Below are 27,456 nucleotides of genomic sequence, written 5' to 3'. Positions count from 1 at the left end.
TACTTTAAAATTTTACTGCACTACTAAAAATTCCTGTATACAAGAAATTTTATATGTTTCAATAGAAGAAACTTGATTTGACTAAGTCTCCATATTAAATTTCGGAATACAATACAAATTAAGTATCCTAGACAGAATTACATTGGTCGTTGAAAATATAAAAAAACTCTAAACTGTCAAAAACATCTCGTGCAGCAGGAACATTGGTAATACAGATAAATAATTTATTAAAAAAATAAATTCATAATTTAAAATTAAGCTTATGTACACCGAGACAAGTTCACATTCTGTACAGTACGAGAATTTACAGTTGGCAGTTGTGAGACGAGGGCTAGGGAGGGAGGATGGGACGTGGTGGCTCGGCACATCGCGCAACCAACTCCGCGTACGGCTTGTCATGTAGAAAACAGATGATGACTACTGTCATGTTGTCACAGCCGAGACCTCCCATCTGACAGTCCGGAGCTAGACATCGGGTCATCAGCTCCTCACAGATACTCTCTGGTTCCATGCCTGTGCCTACCCTCAGACGGACAAAGTCTGACACCTCCTGTACAAACATAGCTGTAGTAGACCAGGGAAGCAACAGAGAGAAAATATAACATGAAACAGACAGGAAAGGAAACGTCATAGATAAATTCTGGTACTGGAGCCAAACTAGACGAGAAACGAAAAGGAAATTTTCTTTCTATTCAGTATGTGCAAAAACAGCCGAACAAAGAAAAAAAAAAAATGAAAAATTGTTTATTTACACAGGCAAAGTTAGGGAAACACGGTCCTTTCTTACACTTAAACTGTACTTAAATATGATACAAATATTTAACAAAATCAGTTTACAATAAAAAATACGCCCTAGGACAAACCAACCATGGCCATGCGTTCAAAATAGAGATTTTTCAGTGCTGCCACAAACCGGGAACGACTATGAAGGGATTTAATAGCTGAAGGGAGATCGTTCCAAAGACGGCAAGCAGTTACAACAAACGCTCTGTCGTAAACTGCGGTCCTATGGTGAGGCATACGCAAAGTTAATGATGCATAGCGTGAGTATCTAACACTTTCTTCATCTACAAACCTAAAATCATCCACAAAATATTTTGATTGATCTCAGGTCACATAGCTTAGAATAACTTAGAATGAATGTAGAAAGAGGTGATGCGCTCCCTGCATCTTAGATCATAAATGAATCTTAGGCAGTACAGTAAGCGCAAGCAGTCAGGGCGCGTGGTTTCATCTCTACTAGCCGTCCAGTGTACATTTCACCCACCACAACTAGCCACGAAGACTGCTGAACAACCCCAGAGTTGTGTGGGCCAGATGTTTTTGAAAATGAGCAATAAACACTCCCCCTACACCCCTGGCCCTAGCGCGGCTGCGCACCCAGACTAAATGCGACTACTGTAGTTCTGAGCGCGTTGGAAAGCATCAGCGAGGTTTACAGTCATGTCATTGATCACAGATTTGTGAAGTGGGGAAAGACAAGTGATTTAACCAGGAGTAACTTTATGTGTAAAGGCAAGATATGCAACTTTTTAAGTGAGTGGATTGATGCAAACACCTTTTTATGGATGTCTACGACCGCATCGCCCCAAGTAAGTGTCGAGTTGGGAGTATTTCATTTGGTCCAAAATCGTTTGGTCCAACAGTTGTAAAACAGTTCGTTTGGTCCAAAACCGTTTGTTCCAACACTCTAATACGAGTTCGTTTGGTCCAACAGTATGAACTATTGCGTCCCACCCTCAATTCATCGGCTCATGAATTTGTGAGATAATCCCCCCCCCTTTTGCTCTACCCATAACTTGTTTTTTAATAGCAAGGTAGCCCCCCTTGTGATATATCAAACGAAAAATAAATTTCACCAAACATTTTCTTTTTTCACGCTCTTTCATTTGATATGTCACAAGGGGTACCTTGCTATTAAAAAAAAATTAAGTTCCGGGGAATTGGGGGGGAAATATCTCACAAATTTATGAACCGATTTTCAATTTTTTTTCATCAAACATTTTCTTTTTTCATGCTTTTTCATTTCATATGTCACAAGGGGTACCTTGCTATTTAAAAAAAATAAGTTGGGGGCAGGGGGGAAAGGGGGGGGAACGTGAATGTAACGTTGAATTCAAAACAATTGGGCCCCCTACGTCAATAGATGATTCCCGCAAACTGCATATTTCTATCTATTGCGGTTTTTACATAAATAAAGATGCAAGTTTTTAAAAAAACACCCTGTATAATAGAGGAGGTATTGACTCCAAAAGCCAAGTTAGTGTTAAGTTTGGTATTGTTCAAAGGTTTATTGCGGACATTTTCCATCACGAATGTAAAAAACAATACACAACGTTTCGGGATCTGGAATCTGATCCCGTCCTCAGGTGAAAAAAAAAAACTTAACTAACACATTACAACTAACAATACACAAACGCCCTTGGAACCTAAGTTGGAATACACTACAGAAGGTAGCAGTCAAAAAATATGCACTGTTAAGCAGTCAAGTCATGATATAACATGCAAATAATAACCAAACACAAAACACTATAATCTATAAAAGGTGTAACTTAAAAAGCTCACACAATGGAACACTAATAGCACCGTTCGCAACGACTCCACCAATTAGACTGAAGCAACATGGCCGACCAATCGGAAACACGGAGACAACAGTAATGGCTTCCGGTCCCTGGAAAATTAAAACCAACAAAATGGCGGAGCGATGTACGATGCCGCAAGATGGGAGTTAATTCTGTTTATTCCTATCACGAGTTTTACTACGAGTTAACATAACGTGCGAATTTTGAGGAGAACTCGTTATTTCCCTATTTATTGAACAATTAAGTTCCCTATCCTTTAGTTCCTTGTTCAAAATGGGTAGCCAAAGTGGCCTGATTTCAACCGATGACTGACTGATTGGTTGGTCTGCTAATTTAATGTATGAGGCTTCAATGAGTTTACGTTTGAAAAAATGAGATTCCCTATGGACAATTTTTGCCTCTTCAAAATTCATACGATGATTTTCGGACCAGCAATGATGAGCGATCTTAGATTTTTCCACTAAACCTTTTTTGGTGTTTTCCCTGTGTTCTTTGATTCGAACGTTCAACGGTCTTTTTGTCTCGCCATAGTAAGGCCTGGAACAAATCATTGCAATTTATTCTGTAAACACAGTTTTTAGTATCCTGAGTGTCATTTTTGGGTTTTGTTCTGACGAGACTCTGCCTAAGTGTGTTCTGTGTCCTAAACGCTGTTTGCACATTAAATTTCCTAGCAACCCTTCTGATTTTTTCCGACAGCCCTGACACATACGGGATTGACATGTGGACGAGCTTTTCCTTGTGATTTTGAAAAGGTTCACGCGTAGCCCTATCTTTCTTGCATTTGTTTATAATGGATCGAGGGTATCCGTTACTAGCCAAATCCTGTTCTACTTTCTTTATTTCATCCTTTAACTCATCCTGATTGGAGCAAATGCTCTTAGCCCTGTCAAACAGAGAGTAAGCAACCCCCTCCTTGACAGAAATTTGGTGGTTTGATTGAAAGTTTAAATACTGTCCTGTGTGTGTCTTCTTTCTATAAACAGATGTCCTAAGACTGTTCAAATGCTTTTCTAGTGCTGCTACCTTCTGTAGTGTATTCCAACTTAGGTTGGGCATTTGTGTATTGTTAGTTGTAATGTGTTAGTTAAGTTTTTTTTTCACCTGAGGACGGGATCAGATTCCAGATCCCGAAACGTGTATTGTTTTTTACATTCGTGATGGAAAATGTCCGCAATAAACCTTTGAACAACATTAACTCACCATCACCAACAATGAGCTTCAAACAAAGAAGTTTGGTATGTTTATAATTGCAGTATTATAATAAATGAAAGGGATGGTAATTCTTTAATATTGTTATCCTTTGTTCTATACCCACACAATGTAACATAAATCGTGAAAAATAATTGTGCATGCTAACTCAGATATACAAATACCTCGCAATTTGTCATAAACCGACCACATTACTGTCACTAAAAGAAGGAATGCCAATACAGTAAACCCTCATTAAACCGGACTAATTGGGGCTCCAAGTCGTCCGGATTAACGAAAGTCCGGATTAAAACAAATAATCGTAAACGAAGAAAGACAGTGATTTTTGGGTACCCCTGGTATATAATGAAACACCTTTTGCAGATAAACTTTATGTATATTCTGAATATAAAAATACATATTGTACAAACAGTACATACAGTAGTTACATTTGAACAAAAATATACACTTGGTATTTACTTACGTCCATACAAAAAATGAGACAACGAAAAAAGACAAAATTACTTTGAACATGAGGGTTGAGGTTCGTCCTCACGTGACTGAACTGGTTTCACTGGTTTGAAGAAGGAGTTGATCTTCATTTGCCTTCCTTTTGTGTTAATTTCTTGTACAATGAGATGGCGCAAATGTCTTAAATGTTCATAATATCCAGAGACCTGCTCATTGCTACTTTCGGAAACACATTTAATGACACAATCAATGTGATCTTTCACTTCACTTAGTTTAGGCTTGGGATTTATGTCATCTGCTTCATCGTCGTCGTCGTCATCTTCTTCTGCCACTGTTACGCTTTCAGCAATTTCCTCTTCTGTCAAAATGTGGTGGCCTGGATCTTGATCATCTTCTTCCAACCACAGCTCAATGTCATCTAGGGTAACTGCACGCTCACCACCATTGATAAGAGCGTTGTGGAAATCTTCAGTTTCCAACCCAGCGGTGTCCGGCTCATCATCTTTATTAGTGAGAAGCTTCTTCCACGAGTTTACTATCGTTGATGGCTTCAGCTCTCTCACAGCCGCTGCAAAATTGAAGATCATCGATCTGATGTTGTACTCTTTCAGATTCTGCAATGTCTTTTCACCTCTTCTGTCTTCTTCTCCTTCAGCTGGTTCCTCGACTTCCAAAATTTCATGCAAAAGCTTCTTTTTGTATAGGCGTTTAACTGCGTAGATAACGCCTTGATCCATAGGCTGGATTAATGATGTAGTGTTGGCTGGCAAAAACATACATTTAATCTTTCCGTCCTCACTTGTCATTTTTTCTACTGATGGATGTGCAGGACAGTTGTCAAGTAAAACTAGGGCCTTCACTTCATCTTTAGGAATTTTTAAAACTTCCGTTTGATGTTTTATAATTTCTGGCACTGCCTTTTTGTGAAACCACTCCATTGTGATGTCTGAAGTAAACCAGGCACTTTTTGAACTGAAGTAGTGCACTGGTAGCTTGTCCATTACATTCTTTATAGCCCGAGGCTGTTTACTTTTACCCACAATCACAGGTTTCAGCATGTGACTTCCATCAGCGTTTGCACATAACAATGCAGAAACTCTATCCTTACTAATCTTTCTTCCCGGTGTGTTTTTTTCAGCTTTAGAGGCTTGGGTTGTGTCGGGTAATGCTCTCCAATACAACCCAGTCTCATCATAATTGTAGAGTTGTGACAGCTGTATTTGTCCTGTTTTTAAAAGTTCATCCAATTGAATTCTGAATGGCTCAACTTCATCAACATTTGCACTGAGACTTTCTCCACAGACTTTTTTGTTTGTGATGTTATGGCGCCTTCTGAACCTGAACAGCCATCCTGAACTAGCTTTAAAGCCTGTAATGTTTAACTGTTTAGCTAATCTTTCTGCAGCAGCTTGAATTTCAATCCCTCGTACAGTCATTCCAGAAGAACGAAGTTGGCAAAACCATTTATAAACAGCATCGTCCAGGGATGGATCTGAAGGAAGACGCATTTTTTTCACTGAACTTGCCTCTTTTTCAACATTAAACTTAAGAACAAATTTTCTCAGGTTGTCCTTTTTCTTTCTTATGTCTGAGACTGTCTGTTTCGCTATTTTATATTCTGTACAAATGCTTGAAACAGTAGCTCCATCTTCAAGTTTTTCTATAATTTTCAATTTATCATTAAGAGACAGAGACACGTGTTTTCGTTTTTTACAATCCACTGGTTTACTTAAAGACATTTCTAATCTTACATTAACACACCTCAAATACAGTTCACATTACACACAAACCCACGCACAATTACAAAAACTCGTAACAACGCAACTAAAACGTAATGGTTAGAAACAGTACACAGCAGTGCTACCTCTGTGACCTCTGTGGAGCAACTGACGGCCTGACACGAGCAGGAGGAACACAATCGTGTGACTGAGCTACTATTGGCTGACAGTATCCATGGCAACGGCACGTACGCCTTGCGCTGTGACAGTAACCATGGCAACGGCACGTACGCCTTGCCTGTGACTGCCCCCTCCACCATCCGCCCGCACTCGGCACACTCACATCGCCGGGCGCAGTCGTACAGTGACGATCGCGTGCTACTAATCAGCATTCTGCGCATTAAAACTGCGATCCAATGGCTGTCCGGATTAAGCGAAGTCCGTATTGATGGGGTCCGGATTAACGAGGGTTTACTGTAATATTAATACTAATGTGAAACTTAGGTCCACCCAAGCTGTGCAACGGAACCAGACTGACTATAAAAAACATCGAAGGAACAATCATAAGTGATAAGTTTGAAGTAGAAATAGCCCAAGATTACCAACGATATCATCTAGTCAAAAGTAGTCAAAATGGCAGACACCAACCAGTACAATAGATATAACATAATGCAATGAGAAATCATTAAAAGAGTTACTGTAATATTAAGATTATACAATTATTCGTAATGGAACATTATATTGCTAAACATGACATTATACAGAACATCAATTTTAACATAAGAAAATAAGATCCTTATTTATAATTCTGTAAGACCAAATTTTTACCAGGAAATTGTGGACTACCAGAAAATATGAGAAGGCTAATTAATGTAATTTTCTTGTTCTATTTTAAACTTTTGATTAAGAATTATAGGCAACGATGGAGGATCAATAGTAAACACTCCATTGTAAATAGATACAACAATAAAAATTAAGGTGTATGATAAACATTTAAAACACGTTGGTCCACTGAATTTCTATACACTCTGTATATTAGAAGGTTGCCAAATGTGATAAAAACTGTTAATTTAAAAGATTTTCAACCGTATGATACAATATTGAGCTTTAAGTCTGCTTATGTACGCTTTGGTGGTTTGAATACTACAAAAAAGGTGTCTTTAACGTTTAAAACATAGAAAGTCGGCATGTTTAAAGCAAAAATTGTATTAATATTATTATTGTATACGACGGCGGATATTTGAATGCCTTCGATGTGAGGGACGCCATAGTTTATACTGTTGGACCAAACAAACTCATATTTAAGTGTTGGATAAAACGATTTTGGACCAAACGAACGAGTTTTTAACTGTTGGAACAAACGATTTTGGAACAAACGAACAGCAATATAAACGTTGGACCAAACAATTTTGGCCCATTTGAAGATGACACGTAGAGTTGATTGTAAGTCATAAGTTTTTGACCTTGTCATTGTAAAGCAAAGCTGTTCCATTTATAGTTATTGGATTGAAATCGTGAGAAAGTAAATTGAGTTCCGTAAACGTGGATGACAGATTATAAAAGGTTTAGTTTTTTTGTGGTTTAGTCCGTGTTTATTAGTCCAAGTAATGATTTTCTCAATATCTTTCTTTGTTCACTCTCAGAACACTTTCATTGATCTGTTTGGCTGAAAAATGTGTATAAACCGGTAAGTCGTCAGTATACATGTGGTATTTACAGTGTGTGAGGACTGAGTCATTTATGTATAGTACGAACAGCAGAGGGCCCCTGAGGCACACCACTAGTAACTGTCTCCCAGTCAGAACGTAAGTCATCAACCTCAACACTCTGCCGCCTGTCTGACAGATAGGATCCAAGCCAGTCTAATACACAATTCAAAAACCCAATGGCCCTTAACTTTTCCAAGAGGAGCTTATGATTTACATAGTCAAAGGCTTTAGAAATATGAAAAAAGGTAAGAAACGTACCCTGCTGATGTTCCATTGCTAGTCTAATGTCGTCCGTCACACGTAAGAGTGCTGTTTCTGTACTGTGAGCTGTTCGAAAGCCTGAGCTTGAGCTGTGAGTTGCATAAGATATTGTTTTCAGTCAGAAACTCAGTCATTTGGCAGTGCACGATTCTTTCAAGGCCTTTAGATAATGCGGGCAATATACTGATCGGCCTGAAATCCTGACAAGAAGCCGAGGCTGGGATCTTATTTAAGGGACAAATTAGGGCAGACTGCCAAGAAATCGGGAATATGCTTTGCCTTAGAGATGTGTTGAAAATGCAGGTGGTAGTTGGGAGTATAGCAAGTAGTTATGGTCAAAACCAAAAATTTTGAATCTCAAAACCGAAACCGAAACTTGAAAATCTAATCCCAAATCTCAAAACCTAAACGCGAAACTTTTGTATTTAGCTGGTTACAATGGTCAAGACTACAAAAAATACAGGTTAAAATAAAAAAATTTGTGAATAATAATCTTAAAACCCAATACTACATAATTTTTTATAAATAACTAACATTAAAACAAATATAATTCCTGACACCAACATAACATGAATTAGATTAATTAGAACATTTAGTGGTCAATATTTCTTTGTGTTAAAAAAAATATCGATATGAATCTGAATTGTAGGTTGATCCTGTTAATAGTATTAGTTAGTGGGGATTAACGTCCGCACCAGTGACTACAACGACTATGCGCAGTGCTATCTTGATAATTAGACCAATTTGTTAATACCAAGGTAAAAACGTGGTTCGGATTCCTTTATAAACTGTAGGTCCCTTAGTTATGATTAATAGCTGTGCTATTAATTAACAGTTGTGTCTAAGGAATATGTCGGCCTTAGTCATTAACAAGACTACAAAATCGCGCCACTCATCCTACACTCATCTCCATTCATACTTGGCTTAAAATACGTAACTTTCTATGGTTGCCATTTCAAAGAAAAAGTATTTAAGATGCCTTTTGCAGTTACCGAAAGTAGCACTGAATGCGAGAATGCCGAGAATTGAGAGACGTTGGCCGCCATATTTACTAGGGGAATAGTGCTTTGGAACTAGGGGATAGTGGGATTGCAAATAGCCACCACTGATATGGCTGATTCTTTGAGTGGTACCAACATAACAACGTGTTACAGCGTCTTGATTTCTAGCAGAGTTGACGTGCCAGTGCTGCCTCCATTTGGATTTTTCGTTTTGTAAAAAGCCAGAGAGGTTCCCTAACTGAGAGCGCACGATAATTTTTGGCCGGCATGAACTTTACCGGTTGTCTGATTCAGAGTTTAAACTGCACTGTCTCCCTTGCCCTCATGTACTAAAATGCTCACCGTGGAGGAAGACCATGTGCCCTGTGCATTTCTTGCTCAACACAAGTATATTGTATATATGCATGGTTGTTCCATAAGTGTGTTTCCTCTGTACCTTACTTCTCTGTGGTACGTATCTTTATACCTTAGAGCTAAGCTATAAAGTTATCCTACATCTATGATTATCTCAACAGTTGTTACCTCATTGGTCATGACGTCCCAGATACCATCACAAGCCATTACCACAAACTCCCAGTCTAGAGTAAGATCTCTCATTATCACGTCAGGAAATGCTGCAACACCATCAAAATTTTCAGTCTAGGCCTACAAACCTTCAGAGAGATAACCTTAAAAATCTGTCTGGTAATTTGCTTATAAATATCCATGATGGTTTTTGTTTTAAATTACAATAAGGAAAGAATGTTTGTAAATTAATGAATATTTAGGTTTTAGCTCTTTATATATTTTTTACGTTGAACTTACAAATTTATTGGTCCAAGAACACAATATAATATGTGCACGAGCCCTAGTCAAGAGCAGTTTTGTTTTGAGATAATAATACATGAATATCACAAGGCATCAATGGATCACGCAATCTAACAAATGTCAATGTTGGATGGTAACACTACAGTTTCTGTTTTGTAAACAATAAATAAATAGGCCAATCAACAAAAAAATAGATAAAAATTAATTTAAAAAAATAAAAAGTAAAAGGGATAGCCTATAGCCTATTTGAGCAGCTAATGGTCAATTTTAGTAAAAAAATCGTAGGATTTCTTAGCCGCCCTTTCAGGGCTCCTATTCATACCTGATTCTAGCCAAATAATTCTGATAAGACTGAAGCAGAAATTTAACTGTCCTTTAGAGAAAAGGAGGTATATAAGATTTATCACGGCATACCTATGTGGAACATTATTTTGTGAGAAAGGATAGGATAAGCAGGCTTACCTTAAAAAATGTAGGCATCCCACTTCATTCACTACAGAACACAGAAGAAAACACAAACAAAACAAAATAAACACTGGATATTTCGAGGCCACTGGCCCCTTTTTCAACATGGAGAGTCACATTAGATATTAAGAGTCTTTCGCTGGTAAGGAAGCAGTGTTGCCAACACACTATGAATTTACAAATGAATAACGCAGAAATCACTTTCCTGGATGTAAATTTAAAATTACAGAATGGTGTCATCGAAACTGGAATTCATATTAAGCCAACCAACCACCTGCAATACCTTCTGAGCCGTGACTATTTCCACCGGGCGAATGTCACGACTCATGATCAATGGTTCAAGTGTTTTTTTTATAGTAGGCTAGTTCAGTGTTTCGTTGTCACTCCACGACCCCGAACAAGGCTGTGGGTTTTTGTTCTTATTACTCCCACCGCCAAGCACTTCAGAGGTTGCGTGACAATCAACTAGTTAACCTCGCAGACATTTTTCCATCGTTTTACATCGCCCTTTTGGCACATGTTTTATGCAAAGTCAATTAAGTTTTTTTATTTGTGCTTAGTCTGCGAGGTTATGGAGTAGTTCAAGTGCGCCACGCGCGCCTTTTGGGTGAGTTTTTCACATTTTTCTAAAGTTAGGTTAGCTGCACATGGTTGCACTAGGTCTGGAACCTAGTCTTGGGGTCGTGGAAGACTTTTGATAGTTAGTTTCCCTGTTCTTTGTTGTTTTGTATAATTCAGGGCTTTGCCCGAAATGCTAGGCCTAGAATTGACTGAGAAATGTTTGTTGGAAAGCCGCTATTTGAGAGAAACTGCCAAGTCAGTTTTGGGTCCTTCTGACTGTTTTGTGGTAGGCCTAGGCTTACAATTTTTGCTCAGTAAATGTAATTGTCTTAGGCTACTACTCTGGTAGTCTTTTGTTTCTGTGTCCCGTACAATTTTAGTGTTGTTTTGTCTTGTAATATGTTCAGTTTGTGTTACCCAGTCAAGTAAGGTTAAAGTCTTTTATTTTGCTTTGTCCTTGCCAAACTAGGTAAATTAAGTTGAATTAACTGCTCTTAAAGCTCCCCTGAAAGTTTGAGTCATTTTACTCAAGTTTTAAGAAAGTTACAGTAATTTTTAGTTTGGCAACTTTTCATTCAGGTTTGAACTGGGTAACCTGGAAGGCCACTGGTTTCTGCCTTTGAGTTAAGGTTTGGAATGGTCTGGAAAAGCTGCTGGAACTTTTCCCCCAGCTTTTAAGACCATTCCGAACAAATTCTGATCACAACTTTTGGAGAAATTAGCAAAAATACATGAGTCGTTGCGTTAGGCCTAAATTTTTTGTATGGAACGTTTTTTGTCAATTTTAAAGTATTTTTCTGTGTTTAAGTGTCAATTGTTCTCTGTTAACTTGTTCTTCTGGCCACTTTGGACCAGACAATTTAAATTTTTTCTCTCAATTGGTAAAATTTACCACTGTCACATACCCGTCTGGCCTGCTGACATTGTTACCGCAAATTAATGTTACCATTCTTGTACTGTTTAACCTGTTAGTTGTTTTATTTAAAATATTGTTATTGTTTGAAATGTTTTATATTGTTAAAGAGCTGTGATAGAGAGACAAACCTTTTAAAAATTTAGAAACTTTTGAAAATGATATGTTAGGCCTAATCTGTGGATTTTTGGAAGTCAGTGAAAATAGTGAAATGTGTGACAGTGAATTTTGCGGATATGGACTTGAACTCTTTCTGGTACTACTGTGTTTCTGGGTTTGTTACTCAGGGCCCGTGAGGAGGAACATGTAGCAGCCGCATCAGCATTGACGGAGTGGATTCTACTACTCTTGGCCACCCCTGGATCATGGCCCCCCTCTTCCGTCATGCTCGTTTCCCCCTCCGGTGCTGCTTGCCCAGAACCATTGAACTGCGCCCTACCGCAAGTTACCCACTGTTGTTATGTTTTGATTTTATTTATAAAAAAGGCAACCCAAGAGACTATTTAAAAATTATTATTTGTTATAGGCCTATACATAGTTTATTAATTGTTATTCTTTTTAAATTTTAAATTCTTTAGCCTAGGCTACTTGTTGATTTTTTAGATTTTATAATTTTTTACATATTCTATTAAATTTCATTTTTGGGGCCCCTAAATTTTCTATAGTTACCATGAAATGAATTTATTAAAAGAGTCATTAGATATTTCATTGTTGTAATTTGTTAATTTAAAGGTTAAAACTGATTAAATTTACTTTGGCTGAATTTAGCCTATTTTGAATTTTTTTAAATTAACGTTCCTTTGTAAGTTAGTAGGCCAAATTGGTAACAAAAATTTATTTAAACTTTAATTGAGAGTATTTACTTCATGTATTGTTGTTAATGTTGTTGTTGTTGTTTATTTTTTTTAATGGTTAATTACAGCTCGTTTCTCTCAAATGGCGTGTTGTTCTTGAACCTCCATCCATGGTTCTCATTTTGTTAAGTAAAGTTTTGTGAGCCGCTCCTCGGGCCTGCGCATGGATCACGCTTCCATTTCGTTAGTCTGGGGGCAGGCTCGAGGGCATGGTTCACTTCACTTCAATAGCTGCCATCCTACCAACACTAAACGTTCAATTCCTTACAGCCAAGCCATGAGAGCCAAAAGAATTTGTTCCTCTGACATAGAACTGGAAAAGTTCAATAGCAGAATGAAAAACTCCCTTACTAAAAGAGGTTATCCGGCCAATCTAGTTGAAAACCAGATCCGTCTTGCTCAATCAGAAACCACCAACGTTAGGCCTACTCAAAAAAGAAACTCCCAACAAAACCTGCAGCTTATCACGACCTACCACCACGGCCTCCAATCCTTAAACACAATTTTAAAAGACGGTTTCAAAATCCTCAGAGCATCCCCACACACCAAAGACTTCTTGGAAAAACCTCCCACAACTACATTCCGACAACCAGCCAATTTAAAAAAGTTGTTAGTTCACCCTAAACAGTCAAAACCTAACAAAGGCCAAGATAAACCCATAGAAGGCTCATTCCCATGTGACATGGCAAGATGCAAAACCTGCCACATTAATAGGCCCAGCACAACATTTACAAGCACATCAACAGGAGAAACCTTCAAAATTAAAGGACACAATACATGCTCCACGAAAAATGTTGTATATCAACTTCAATGCAACCATTGCCCATCTCAATACATTGGACTTACCACCACCAGTTTTAGAACAAGAATGAACAATCATAGGACAGATATAAAAAACAACCATCCAGAAAAACCAGTGCCTATTCATGCTGGTAGCCACAATATGCAAGATTTAAACAGTTGTTTCAATTCAAAAATAATAAGATCTTTCCCTCCCACCTGTAACCCATCACAACTAAGGAGATGGGAACTCTCTTATCAATGGTTCACCAAATCCAGGGAGCCCCCAAACCTCAATCTCAGATAGGCCTAACATTTTCCTTTCCCCTTCCACACCTAAAAAGCAGGCTTAGACTAAGTGTAAATAAAATCAATGACTCATAACCTGTAAATATTCATTTGTAAATTCATAGTGTGTTGGCAACACTGCTTCCTTACCAGCGAAAGACTCTTAATATCTAATGTTAGGAGTTAAGGAAAGGCCAATTGGCTGATTAGGATTATTATGTACAAGGATAGGGATCAGCTAGCTTACCTGGTAGATAGAGTCCAGATTAGCCTTGATTACACATAAAACACATGACACAACACAGAAAAACTTAATATTTCGTCCCAGTTAGGGACTTCATCAGAAGGGAGAAGAAAGAAAACTGGCAGTTACAGTTCAAATTCAAAAGTTCCACAATAGTGTTGCCAACATTGTTGTTGGAACAACAATGTTGTTTAAAATTAAATGAAAATTCCTGTTGTTATGTACATCTATATACACATACACTCCTATATATACATATGGTGGTTGATTTTTATAAAAATGAAGCAAGCTGCAGTTGAACATTACCTTGACAAAAGAACTAAAGGTGAACTCCCTAAGACTTCCTTTATCATCAGCCTCACCAAATTCATCCTTGAAAAGAATAATTTTCAATTCCTGGACCGCCACTACTTGCAGATAAAAGGGACTGCCATGGGTACCAGGATGGCCCCCTCATACGCCAACTTGTTTGTGGGAAAACTTGAAAATGACTTTCTGCAAAAACAGACTCTACAACCAACTTGTTAGTTCAGATACATAGACGACATCTTTGTCATTTGGCCCCATGGAGAAAATAGCCTCAACCATTTTTTAAATAGCCTAAACACTTTCTCAACATTGAAATTCACTTGGGAATTATCTGAAACTGCGGTTCACTTTCTTGACGTCATGGTGGAACTGAAAAATGGCTCAATCTCCACATCTGTCTACACCAAACCCACCAACCACCAACAGTACCTACACTACAACAACTGCCATCCCAACAACACCAAACGCTCCCTACCCTACAGTCTTGCCTTAAGAGGGAAACGAATAAACTCCGACAAGAAGAATCTGATAACTTACAACAAACAACTCCAAACTGCTTTTGAAAATAGAGGATACCCGACACAAACAGTCTCTTCGCAAATAAAAGCGGCCCAAAATGCTACTGACAATCCACCTAAGAAAACCAAAACCACCTACGATGTCAACCTGGTGACTACTTACCTCCCAGGTCTCAACAGGCTCAAACACCTTTTGAGAACCGGCTACAACATGCTTCGAAGCTCTACCCAGACCAAAGATCTCTTCCAAAAACCCCCCACCATAGTCTACAGACAACCTGCCAATCTAAAAACCATCCTAGTCCATCCCAAGTTACCCGACCCGTCCGTTGAACCACCTCCAAGACTGCCCCCAGGTTCCTACCCATGCAATGAAACCAAATGCAAGACCTGTGGCATCAACATTCCTGCAGAAACCTTCACCAGCACATCGTACAACAAAGAGTACAAAATAAAAGACCACATAACATGCAATAGCGAAAACCTGATCTACCAACTACAATGCAAACTCTGTCAAGCTCAATATATAGGCCTAACCACCCAAACTCTTAGGAAAAGGATGAATGGACATAGACAGGATGTTAAAACAAACAAATACAAACCCATTGCAATACATGCAGCAAACCACAACTTAGACTTTGATACATGTTTCACCACAAAAGCCATAAAATCCCTACCCAAAGACCAATGTAACAGGTCCCTACTCAGAAGGTGGGAACTAGCCTACCAATACATCACTGATTCCAGAAACCCTCCTAACCTTAACATCAGATAATTCACCCAACCCTTCCCTCAGCTAGCTTCATTTTTATAAAAATCAACCACCATATGTATATATAGGAGTGTATGTGTATATAGATGTACATAACAACAGGAATTTTCATTTAATTTTAAACAACAGTTGGCAACACTATTGTGGAACTTTTGAATTTGAACTGTAACTGCCAGTTTTCTTTCTTCTCCCTTCTGATGAAGTCCCTAACTGGGACGAAATATTAAGTTTTTCTGTGTTGTGTCATGTGTTTTATGTGTAATCAAGGCTAATCTGGACTCTATCTACCAGGTAAGCTAGCTGATCCCTATCCTTGTACATAATAATCTTAATATCTAATGTGACTCTCCATGTTGAGAAAGGGGCCAGTGGTCTCGAAATATCCAGTGTTTATTTTGTTTTTTTTTTTGTGTTTTCTTCTGTGTTCTGTAGTGAATGAAGTGGGATGCCTACATTTTTTAAGGTAAGCCTGCTTATCCTATCCTTTCTCACACCTATTCTCAGGCAATTAGCCCTTTCTCTCCAAACCTGGAACATTATTTTGTTACCTGTTACAATCTGTTCCTCTGCCCTTTTCTTTTCATTCTTTTTAAAGACATAGTCTCCTAGTGCTCTAGACAGAGCGAGGTTGCCATTGACCCTGTTAAGCTCGACCCAGCCACCGGCCGCGTTGATGCGCTTGGCTTCGTCTTCGTTGCTTGGCTTGTGGTCAAAAGAAAGAGGACTAACAATACCTCCCACACAGGCTATAGCTCGAGAGTCTCCTACGTTTGCCTAAAACACAAACAACCAGGAAATATGTAACTGACATTGTCTGGGTTCTGTTGATAAGTAAGTATTAAAGTTGTCTTTGATTTTCTGGATATACAATGGAGGTTAAAACATGGAAAATTTCATGGAATGATATAAGAGAGCCAGATTAACAGAGAAAATTGGAGTCCAGGGGTTTATAGATACACAATAACAGAGCATACAACGTTAAGATCAATTGAGAATATATTTATTTAACCTTATTAGAATAGAATACATTCTTTGCTACCAAGATTATTTGCAGAGGAGTTTAGTGAAAAGGGGATAACATACGATGCTGCAATTTAATTTAATTTTTTTTACAATCCCAAAACAAAATACACCTGCCGCAGCAAATCTGCAGACTAAGCCAGTTTACATTTACATGGCTGGATTTCTACTAATCCTTAATATTGTCACATTTATTTCCTACATAAATAACTATCACACCAATGTTATTATATTAATGCTCAAAATATGAGCAAAAATACTTGAGTTATATATACAGGGTGACCATTAAGTCTTAGGACGACTTTATAACTTTTAAACGACAAACGATATCACAACCACATTTGGTATACCGTTACTGGAAATTGTAAGCTACTTTTCTGTGTACATGGTGGTCGGATATATCACCTTTGGGGGACGGCCGGTCGGGGGTCAGAAGAAAATCTTTAATGACAGCCTATGTTGAGTTGTACATTGCACAGTTGCACAGTTGTTGTCCGCAAACCGGACTTCAAAAGGTTGATTCAGTCGGAAGAAATCGCGTTTCAAAGTTTAAAAATGAAAAATACCATTGTTACGTAAGAAATAAACTTACTCTTTCCTTTTGGCCGTCTGACAATGTGCTAAGTGTAATCAGGAAAACCTGCTGTATTAAGAAGTACAATGAAAAGTGAAAGCAGTGCTTCTAGGTCAGGGTTTCCCATCCACTGGACTTCCCCCTTAATGGCTTTTATCTGTCTAACAGTTCACTTATCAGTACCACTCAAGCTACAGTAGTTTTTGCAGCCATATCCTGTTACTATAAGATTACAAGTTTTAAAAGATGCCGCTTAGTGAGCGTGAAAGAATTACACTCTTAATGATGCGCGGCTGGGGTGATAATGCAAGACCGTTTGCAGAAGTCACACAATTATTCAATGCTACTTTTCCTGATAGAGCTCCTATTTCTAAATCCACAGCGCAGTACACAGTTGCTCGCTTTGTAGACACTGGTACTGTTAAGGATTGTGCCAGATCTGGACGACCAAGTACTCTGACAGACGAAGACGGCTCATTAGACATTCTTCAGTCTTTCGTTGAAAATCCAAAACAATCAGTTAGATCAGCAGCACAATCTCATGGAATAGGTCGTGAATCAGTTAGAAAAGTATTAAAGAAGTCTGGTTTCAAGGCATATACAGGTGCAGGAACTAACCGAAGATGATTTTGATCGCCCGATGGAATTCAGTGAAATTATGATGAATAGAATTGACCAAAGACAAATGCTTTTGGACAATATTGTATTCTCAGATGAGTCGACTTTTATGTTGAATGACCATGTTAACAGGCATAACTGCCGGTATTGGGATAATGTTAACCCACACTGGATGAGTGAGTGTCACACACAACACCCCCAAAAAGTAAACCTATGGGCAGGTATCGTACGTAATTCAATCATAGGACCATTTTTCATCGATGGAAATTTAAATGCCAACAAGTATCAGGATATGCTCCAAAATGAGATTGTTCCTGCTTTACAAGCTACTCTGGGCGCTGACTTCCAATCATGTTTTTTCCAACAAGACGGAGCACCACCATACTATGGTGTTCAGGTAAGGCAATACTTAGATGCAGTATTCCCACACCGGTGGATTGGAAGACGAGGTGCGATTGAGTGGCCAGCTCGTTCCCCTGACCTAACTCCGCTTGACTACTTCCTATGGGGCTATATCAAGGACAAAGTGTATCGAACTCAGCCTACAGATCTGAACGAACTGAGACATAGGATATAACATGAAGCTCAAGCTATTCTACAAGAATACATACAAAATGCAGTAGCCGCCTTTTATAACCGGTTAGCATATTGCCAGACGACCGATGGTGGACATTTTGAACACCTACTTTTTAAAAGACTTTCTGTAAGTACTTAACTTCTATTAGCTACAGTAATAATGGAATTAAACATTTTTTAAACTTTGAAACGCGATTTCTTCCGACTGGATCAACCTTTTGAAGTCCGGTTTGCGGCATTGTTTTCAGTTGAAGTAGACCTTTAAAATGATGTACAACTCAACATAGGCTGTCATTGAAGATTTTCTTCTGACCCCCGACGGGCCGTCCCCCAAAGGTGATATCCGACCACCATGTACACAGAAAAGTAGCTTACAATTTCCAGTAACGGCCCTCTTCAGCCGGGGGCCCTCTGCGATCGCGGACCTAGCCAGTAATGGCCTGTGTATTCAACATAATTTAGTTATTTAGATCAGCACAATCTGTTGGTGGCTCACATCAACTACAGCGATTTTGATAAGAAATCTGGCTACAAATTTAACATGGGGATGGAAAGTCTAGTTGTATTAATAGTCAGAGGTAATAGCTTTTTCTCCCTTGGGAAATTCGCTAAAGTTAAAACCATCCCTTGAATCTTTAATAAAACCTCTGTAGGGGACTGTGAAAGAACTGCAATCAAATTTATACTATAGTGGCTTTCTCAACAAGTAATTGGAAGATCAGAAGACGATTTAAAAAATGTAAAGTGAAACTTTGTACTTGTGGCTTACACAGTATAGTCTATTGTTCTTAATGATGATCGAGATTGCTGTAGTGCCGGCTAGCTCATCCTTGAGCGACTCCTCATCCTGCATCGCAGCATCCAGCGCAAGGAAACCCTGCACAACACAACAGGCTGGTAATTGTAATCAACACTACACACTACAGGGAAACCTCCCTCAACTGAAACACTTTTAACTGAAATAACGATAAACAGAAATATCCCCCCCCCCCCGCAGCAAACCCTGCACAACACAACAGGCTGGTAATTGTAATCAACACTACATACTACAGGGAAACCTCCCTCAACTGAAACACTTTTAACTGAAATAACGATAAACAGAAATATCCTAAAAATACCCCCCACCCCCGCAGCAAACCCTGCACAACACAACAGGCTAGTAATTGTAACCAACACTACACACTACAGGGAAACCTCCCTCAACTGAAACACTTTTAACTGAAATAACGATAAACAGAAATATCCCCCCCCCCCCGCAGCAAACCCTGCACAACACAACAGGCTGGTAATTGTAATCAACACTACATACTACAGGGAAACCTCCCTCAACTGAAACACTTTTAACTGAAATAACGATAAACAGAAATATCCTAAAAATACCCCCCCCCCCCCCGCAGTAAACCTGCAGACTAAGCGAATTTCCATTTGCCTGTTTGGTTTGCACTTAAATCTTATTTAATTAACATTAGGTTTAATGAGTACCTAAGTTTGCTGCTACAGGGAGGGTAATAACGAGGACTTTTATTAATCACTGGGATACAAGTTTACAAATTAGAAAGTATTACTTTAAGTAAGAGTGCAGCCTGCAACATAATACATAATAGTTTAGTTGCTGTTAGACAAAATAAGTTTAAAGGGTAGTTTGCAAGGATTTGTTTACCCACCACTTTAATTACGATTAATGTGCCCCTTACCTGCTGTAAAGCTTCTACAATAGTGTTTTCATTTTGGTACTCTGGTCTCTTGACAATATACTTGTGTAAATGTCTACCGGCATATTGAGCTATTTTAGCACCTGTTAACAACAGAGGGAATATTGTAAACAACTTGTAATACAAAATAGTGAAAATAATTTTAGTTAAACCTGTTAGGAGAAAGGAGATAGAGAAAAGTAGTTCCCATAGACTTGTGTCTCTATTAAAACTAATTGCTCAAACCAAACAGTTTGTACAGTCCTAAAAACTATTATTAACAATGTCGACAATCATATTAAAATTAACTACTGTACATGTTGCTCGAATTCGAGCAATTACAAAGTATTACAGGAGTTATTTCAGATTGAATAACAGTCATATTTACAATGAGTTTAAGAGAGTCGACTCAAATATTACCGTTGTGTAACTCAGACCCCGTTTATCTTCGTTATTGATAAACCTAAAGCATTCCGGACGGTTCTCTCCTTCTCAAAATGCCTCGCTGTACAGGCAACACAGGTCATTAATAGAGGGCCAATTGAGAACGAAAAGTCGTTTTGGGGTAGTGTTAGGGCGCATTTGTAACCAAATAGTTGAAGTTGTCCAGGTTCAGGTTCAGACTGTGATGAGTTAAGCCTATTACGCGCCACTGTTCTGTATAGCTGCGGTCGTTATCACGTTTGCGCCCCCTGTCTTTGTTTCGTTGTCGTTGCGTCGGAGACATTTAAAAGAAATAAACAACAAATAATAAACAAATTATAGCTACACAAAACAACGATAAATGCACAAACTTAAGTTACAATCATGCTAACACAATCCATCATAGCGACACAAAACAACGATAAATACACAAATTTAAGATACGACCATACTATAACACGATCCGTCTTGGGGGTTATGTTTACACAAACTCAAATAGTAAATAAATGTACTCAATGTGTTTCATTGAATTGAAAAGTAAATAACAGCAATAAAATTATACAGCTGATCAAAATGTAAACAATTATGTTCTTCATAAGGATAACATGGGAAGTTTCAAAGCCACTGGGGCAGAGCCCAAGGGACTTTTTCAAAAATGTAAGGTCAGTTTGCAAATCTACGCGACACGCTCTTTCCAATGAGACGTCAATGGATAAAATCGGTTAGGAAATGGCGGAGGAGTTCAACCGACAAACTTTCGTGTAGCGTATTAATTATATAGATTATTGAACCATTCATTTTCATTTGTCAATCCTAAGGTATGGTCAATGAATAACTTAAGGTTAGAGTTTCATAAAGGAAATTTAAAGGAAAGCAGGTGAAAGCAGGCTTACCTTTAAATAAGTCCATAGAGACACATAAAATAGACAACACTAAAGTAGAAATTTTTGTCACTTTGACCAGATTTTCTCTAGTGGTTGAAAAAATGGTCAGTGACCACGAAAATTTCTACTTTAGTGTTGTCTATTGTATGTGTCTCTATGGACTTATTTAAAGGTAAGCCTGCTTTCCTGTCAATTTCCTTAATGATTCCTGGCAAATGCCCTATCTTTTTATCAGTTAAGGTTAGAGTTTGTTTTTTATTGCAAAAACTATAAAACTGTAAATCAAATCAAACAATCCTTTTTCTTTTTACCATAGTTAATTTCATACAAACTTAAATGAAATATTCTCTGGAGGAATAGCTGTAGGGCCAGTAGAGTGTTTATTGTCAAAAAAGGCCCTGCAAATCCGTTTTAATATACTAGGTATATAATGTTGGGTGCAAACCTTTCTTTATAAATTCGGTAATAATAGGCTATAATGACAATTTCAAGTAATATTCATTAAAACTATCACACACGTGGTTAATTTACACGCAGCTTGGACCGCGTAAGCCTGCAGAAAATTTTTCCAAGTCCGTTGCAGAAAGTTTGAAAACGTTCTGCTTTGGGGTTTACAACCTCCTATCATGATTATGGTAGTTGAAAGAGTGGTAATTAATTAAGGAATTAACAAGTTTTGACACCAGAATCCTTCACAATAGCCTTCCTATATAGTGTAAGTCATATAAATTTACTTACAGTCAAAATTGTCAACAGATAATAGCCTAACTTAGAACTCACCCCCATGGCCGTCATAAACACCAAAAAATGGTGTTTCAGGATCGTCGGGAAGAGAAAGTATGTGGGTGTGTGCATCTTCCATGTTGATTCGCCAGCCCTGCATGCAGCTCGATCCAACCTTGTAAAGATTGTTTTCACAGCATGATGTCTCCTTTGCCGTCACCGGCTCTGACAGTGTCTGACCCATGCTTAGTCTCCACTGTTCAAACCAATCCTGTGGCTGAAACCAAAAGAGAGTGAAAGGTAAAAGAAAGCAGCCAAGACTTGCTTGATTTGTTTCTTTAATTAATTTCTATTTACCTGGCTGGAATTCCACTAAATTTATTATTCCCTTAAAATTGTCGGATTTATTTCCTATTTAAATATCATTAATTTTAATTAGTACTTAGGTTTGCTGCTACAGGGAAGATAAGGTGTGTTTTTATTGAAATATTTATAGCTTAATATGAAGTAAAACAAATTTTCAAATTTCATTACAATATGTCAATAGACAAGCAAGATAGGTACAACAGTTTATTTATTCTCCATAAGAAAGTAAATCTGTCCCGGGTCCAGGTCTTACCATAAGACCTACGGTAATAGCTTATTCCCTATATGGGAAGTTTGCTAAAAATAAACTAAGCAGGACGTCAATCAAATTATGGTATGGGTCGCCGGTCACCCATAAGCACAGAAGTTTCCTCATGAGGAACTCGGTGTCCTATAAGCACTGATCAAGTCTAGAAAAACATTCCTAGTACAGCGGTTACAGAAATAAATTGAATAATACCCCCGCCACAGCAATCCTGCAGACTAAGCAAATTTCAATTTTCCGGATTGGATTTACACTAATATGTCTCCTTAAAAATGTCACATTTATTCCCTAAATAGAATTAGTTTAACTAGTACTTAGGTTTGCTGCTACAGGGAGGTTAAAAATGTGTTTTTTTTTTGTAAAATAATAATACTGTAGTTTAGTAAGAAATAAATGCATCTTCCAAATTTGATCAAAATACATTTATAAACAAGCAAACTACTGTACAACAGTTCACTTATTCTTTATAAGAATAACATAGGAATTTTAAATTTATAATTTTTTGGAATTTTCTCTGTAAACATTAGGCGCATAATAACGCTTCAATATACTGTACTAAATTATTTGTTTTTTGAAGCTCTACAAAATACTTTTAAAAGAAAATGCAAAATTTTCTGTTTTTAGGGTCAAATATGGGGAAAACCCATTTTTACCCCTAAACCCCCGTTCTCATCTAGTCCGAACATGCAGGTTCCCAAACTCGTAAGAATAAATGTTGTAGGTTTACACGTTCTTACAAAATTTCATCAAAATCGGATCATTTTTGCTCGAGTTATCATGCTAACGGACATATATATATATATATGAATTTGAGCGGATAGTGTTTTTGGCCTCTAGGGACCTCAAAACTAGAGTAAATCGGTCCTGGGTCCAGGTCTTACCATAAGTACTACCGTAGCCTAAAAGCTTATTCCCATATGGGAAATTCGCTAAAAGGACGCTCTTACGAAGATTAATGATGTTATAGACAATAAACTATAACAATAACTGTCGTAACAATCAGTGGATATATTCCCCTACTGTTGTGGAGCCCCAAAGGTAAGAGGATATATCCGCCTACAATCCTGGAAGGGTTAAGCTCTTATTTTCATTGAGGTTTGTGATTAAATAAATTAGTCATATTGACTTAAGCTACTGTACAGGTACCGGTACCGGTAATATTTGTTTTCACTTGTTCAACTACATTCGTATTTTAGTCTAACTTTTGATTAAGAATAATAAACATTTCATAAACTATAAATTAGGATAGGATTTTTGATTACAGTATTACACTAACTAGCCTATATGCTTTGTAAAATGTTTGTACTGTAAATTAAAATAATGACATAAATAGGTACATAGAAATTTACAAATCACATTAAAAAGGTTACAGTTCCAGCACCTCATTTTTTACAAATCGAGCACTGTGAGTAACAACACAAGTCAACCAACAAGAAATTATGACTACTACAATCTAGTAAAGTATGCCATAAAATACAGCTAAATGGAATATTTAGAATGACAGATCCTCCTTGCTATACCAACCAAGATGAAATTGCACACAAACCCAAAACATGTTTAAAAAACATCAAGCAAATTGTACAATAACAAAAAGCAATGAATGTAACTTTTATTTTTACTGATTGTACAATCCATTCAAAATGTAACGAATCAGTGTAATGAACAACTTACCTCTTTCTCATAGCAAAGCTTTTTTCACGTTAGTTTAGCTACGATACTAAGTTTTATTAACCCTACAAACTGTATGTACTAGCAGCTAACTATACGTAGGGCATTTTCCTATTTAGATGATAGGTTTTTATTCTGGCAGTCTTTCTATAGTCAAAACAGTTTCCTTCTACCCATCATTAGGAATAGGCCTAAATAGAATGAATCTTCCACGGAAAACGTCCTACAGCTCAATCACTTTCACATTGAGGTGGTGAGTTAGGCCTAAGTAAAAAGATTTAACTTAAGGTTGAAATTGGAAAAAGAGACAGTCCGTCTTAAATAAATGTAGTAGTTTTAGTGAGTCTTCCTGCGGGACTGACTAGGACCCCAGTGTGGACTTTAAACACTGTGCTGCAGTAGTTAAAGGTCACCAGTAACTTAGGTTAGTTCAGTTTAGTTTTTTTATTTAAATAACAAGGCAACTTTTATAAATAGGTAGGCCTACAGTGCAAGGGTTTCCTTATTATTATGTAATTTGTTAAAGAGATAATTTTACAAACACGTAAATTTGTATTGGTACGATCATCTTTTTTCATGAGTTTTATAAACTAAACTGAACTAAACTAACCCAGCCTAGGCTAAATGTTGTAGCCGCGCACAGTAAAAAATGGCTTGCAATATTTTTACTTAAGTTACTGGTACCGGTACCTTCAAAAATGAAAAGACTCATGACAGAAAATCAATGTTTAACTTATATCAATCGAAACTGTAGCCTAGTTTAATCGATAGGGAAGCTATTTATTTTGAACTAATATTTCATACCAAATACATTAGGTTCGGTTCTCTGTAGGAACTGTACCTTAGTGTCTAAATAAGCCCTAGGCAGTTTAAAATTACATTAAGCACATTAAAAGGAATTACTTAGTTAAGTCATAAAAAAGGATTTTCAAAGGCTCTAAGACGAGTAACAATTACTTGACAGAATCATGATCCTTACACAAACAGACAACACATTTCAGTAATCAACTATCTTCTATTAAGTTCTAACTAATTACTTAAATCAAATAACTAATAATTTACGTAGGAACCGAATTGTTGCCAAAGTTGATCAATCCTAAATTTACCTGCAGAAACAAGGGGTAGACTTCCGTATCTGTTGGCAAAAACAATAGAATGAAAATATCAATCGATACATGGAATAATTTTTCATGTGGTTGTTTTCAAGACAACAGATATGGAAGTGTACCCGAAACAAGACGAATGAACAGAATAAAACTAATCTGTAAGTTATTGGAAGGTGATAATGAGCTAACCTAGTAAGGCCCAACATTCCAAATAAAAGACCTAGGCCTAAAAACTAAGAAAATAGGCCTATAAATTAAACAGTTAGCCTAGTTTATTCTATAGAACAGAAACAACTTAGGAATCTACATACTTAAATCAACTATAAGTTTTAATAACTCATAGTCTATCAGTTCGATTACGTATGAATGCTTATAAACGACGGGTACAGTTTCTTAACTGGGCTACGCTAATATTGATTGAAACTATCGATTCGATTAGTAAACCTTCATGCGATTTTTTCACCATCAGCAAGTGTGCCAAAGGCATGGATTACATTAATATATTTAATGCCAGCTGGTTATAATTCATTTGTTATTGTTTTGAACTTATAATTGTTACTATGAAAATACAAAAACTGTGAACCAAACTCTCAACTTATTTCAGTTTTATCTAACTTTTAATCTTATAAAACTAACTAACTTTAAACTTGAACAACTAACTATTTGACATGGTAGCAGAGCGTGGTAATTTAAAGTCACATAACATTCAAACTAACAAGGACTTCGAAAGAACATCAAGAAAAAACATTCTTGAAATTTGGAAAAAAAGAGAAAAAGTGTTAAGTTTATTTTGGAAGATCTGGCTTCAAGATTAGGCTACTTAATTAGCCTACGTGAAAGAAAACCAACTGAAATGAAGCAGAAAAAAGGAACTACAACAAACAAACCAAATGTTGGAGAAACTTTTCTGATCCATGAAGCACTACCACGAGGAAGTTGGAAAATGGGCAGAATAGTAGAACTTCACTCAAGTCGAGGCGGAAAAATAAGAAGTGCTACAGTAATTCTCAGCTCGAAGAAGAAAGTTGTGCGTCCCTTAAATCTCTTATATCCACTAGAAGTGAAGAATTATTAGTGTTTGTCCTTCGTCCGGAGTGTGCCAAAGGCATGGATTAGCCTACATTAATATATTTAATGCCAGCTGGTTATAATTAATTTGTTATTGTTTTGAACTTATAATTGTTACTATGAAAATACAAAAACTGTGAACCAAACTCTCAACTTATTTCAGTTTTATCTAACTTTTAATCTTATAAAACTAACTAACTTTAAACTTGAACAACTAACTATTTGACAGCAAGTTTGGTTGGTTGGGTTAGGTTATGATAGTTTTATTTTACAATAGGCCTAGATATATTTTAAAATATCGATTATTAATCAATATTTTCAATTTGATAGTTTCAATCAATAATAGCGTACCCTAGCCCAGTTAAGAAACTGTACCCTAAACGACATTAGAATCCACATAGGCCTAACTTACATATAGGCTAGCTTAATAAGATGGATGAGAATTGAGAATGATTATTTCCTTAAAGGATACAACATGTACAAGGAAAAGTCAGTGGATAAAGAAATTTGGTTAGATTTGGGATTAACTAAATCTCCAAAACCCTAACACTAAAAATAACTCGATCAACTTCCTTCAGTATGTGATCTTTACAACCAATTTACTGACTTCCCAATTTAAACTCTAGCACAAAGGTTAAGTTACAGTTATATAAGACAAGGCAACTTGTAAATTTTAAAATAAACTGAAATTGTTTAACTGATCAACAATCTAATTCTATAACATTACTTTTGAAAACATGAGTTATTATCAAATTGACATAATTTACTAGGTATATGATAAGAAACCCATGATAATGTAAAATAAACATTCTTAGTTTTAAATTATGAACTAGACTACCGTTAAAAAACAGATAAACTTGAATGGATAGATACCTATCGTAATTGTCACGATAATTGCATACAAATTAGGAAGGAAACGACAAACAAACTGTAAACTTTACTAATAATAGAAATTGGAAATTAAGCAGTAGCCCCAGTAGTTAGTTAGGTTATGATGAATGATGAATCCAACCAAACTTTAACGTTATGG

General features: G+C 37.1%; 1 protein-coding gene across 1 annotated transcript; it reads right to left on the bottom strand.

Annotated features, from left to right (window-relative positions):
• Positions 1 to 27,440, bottom strand: LOC128985502 (probable protein phosphatase 2C T23F11.1). Its single transcript, XM_054405054.1, has 7 exons — positions 27,300 to 27,440; positions 22,011 to 22,230; positions 19,927 to 20,027; positions 19,002 to 19,109; positions 15,993 to 16,218; positions 9,456 to 9,547; positions 1 to 550 (listed from the first exon to the last, which is right to left on the bottom strand). The coding sequence occupies exons 2-7, from the start codon at positions 22,195 to 22,197 to the stop codon at positions 332 to 334; spliced, it is 933 nt and encodes a 310-aa protein (XP_054261029.1). The 5' UTR covers positions 22,198 to 22,230; positions 27,300 to 27,440; the 3' UTR covers positions 1 to 331.
• Between the last annotated feature and the right edge of the window lie 16 nt (positions 27,441 to 27,456).

Source organism: Macrosteles quadrilineatus, unplaced genomic scaffold (genome assembly GCF_028750875.1).
Source record: "Macrosteles quadrilineatus isolate MER2022 unplaced genomic scaffold, UCM_ALF_1.0 Scaffold_2__2_contigs__length_208266976, whole genome shotgun sequence".
Lineage (NCBI taxonomy): Eukaryota > Metazoa > Arthropoda > Insecta > Hemiptera > Cicadellidae > Macrosteles > Macrosteles quadrilineatus.
This window is presented reverse-complemented; position numbering and strand designations above follow the sequence as displayed.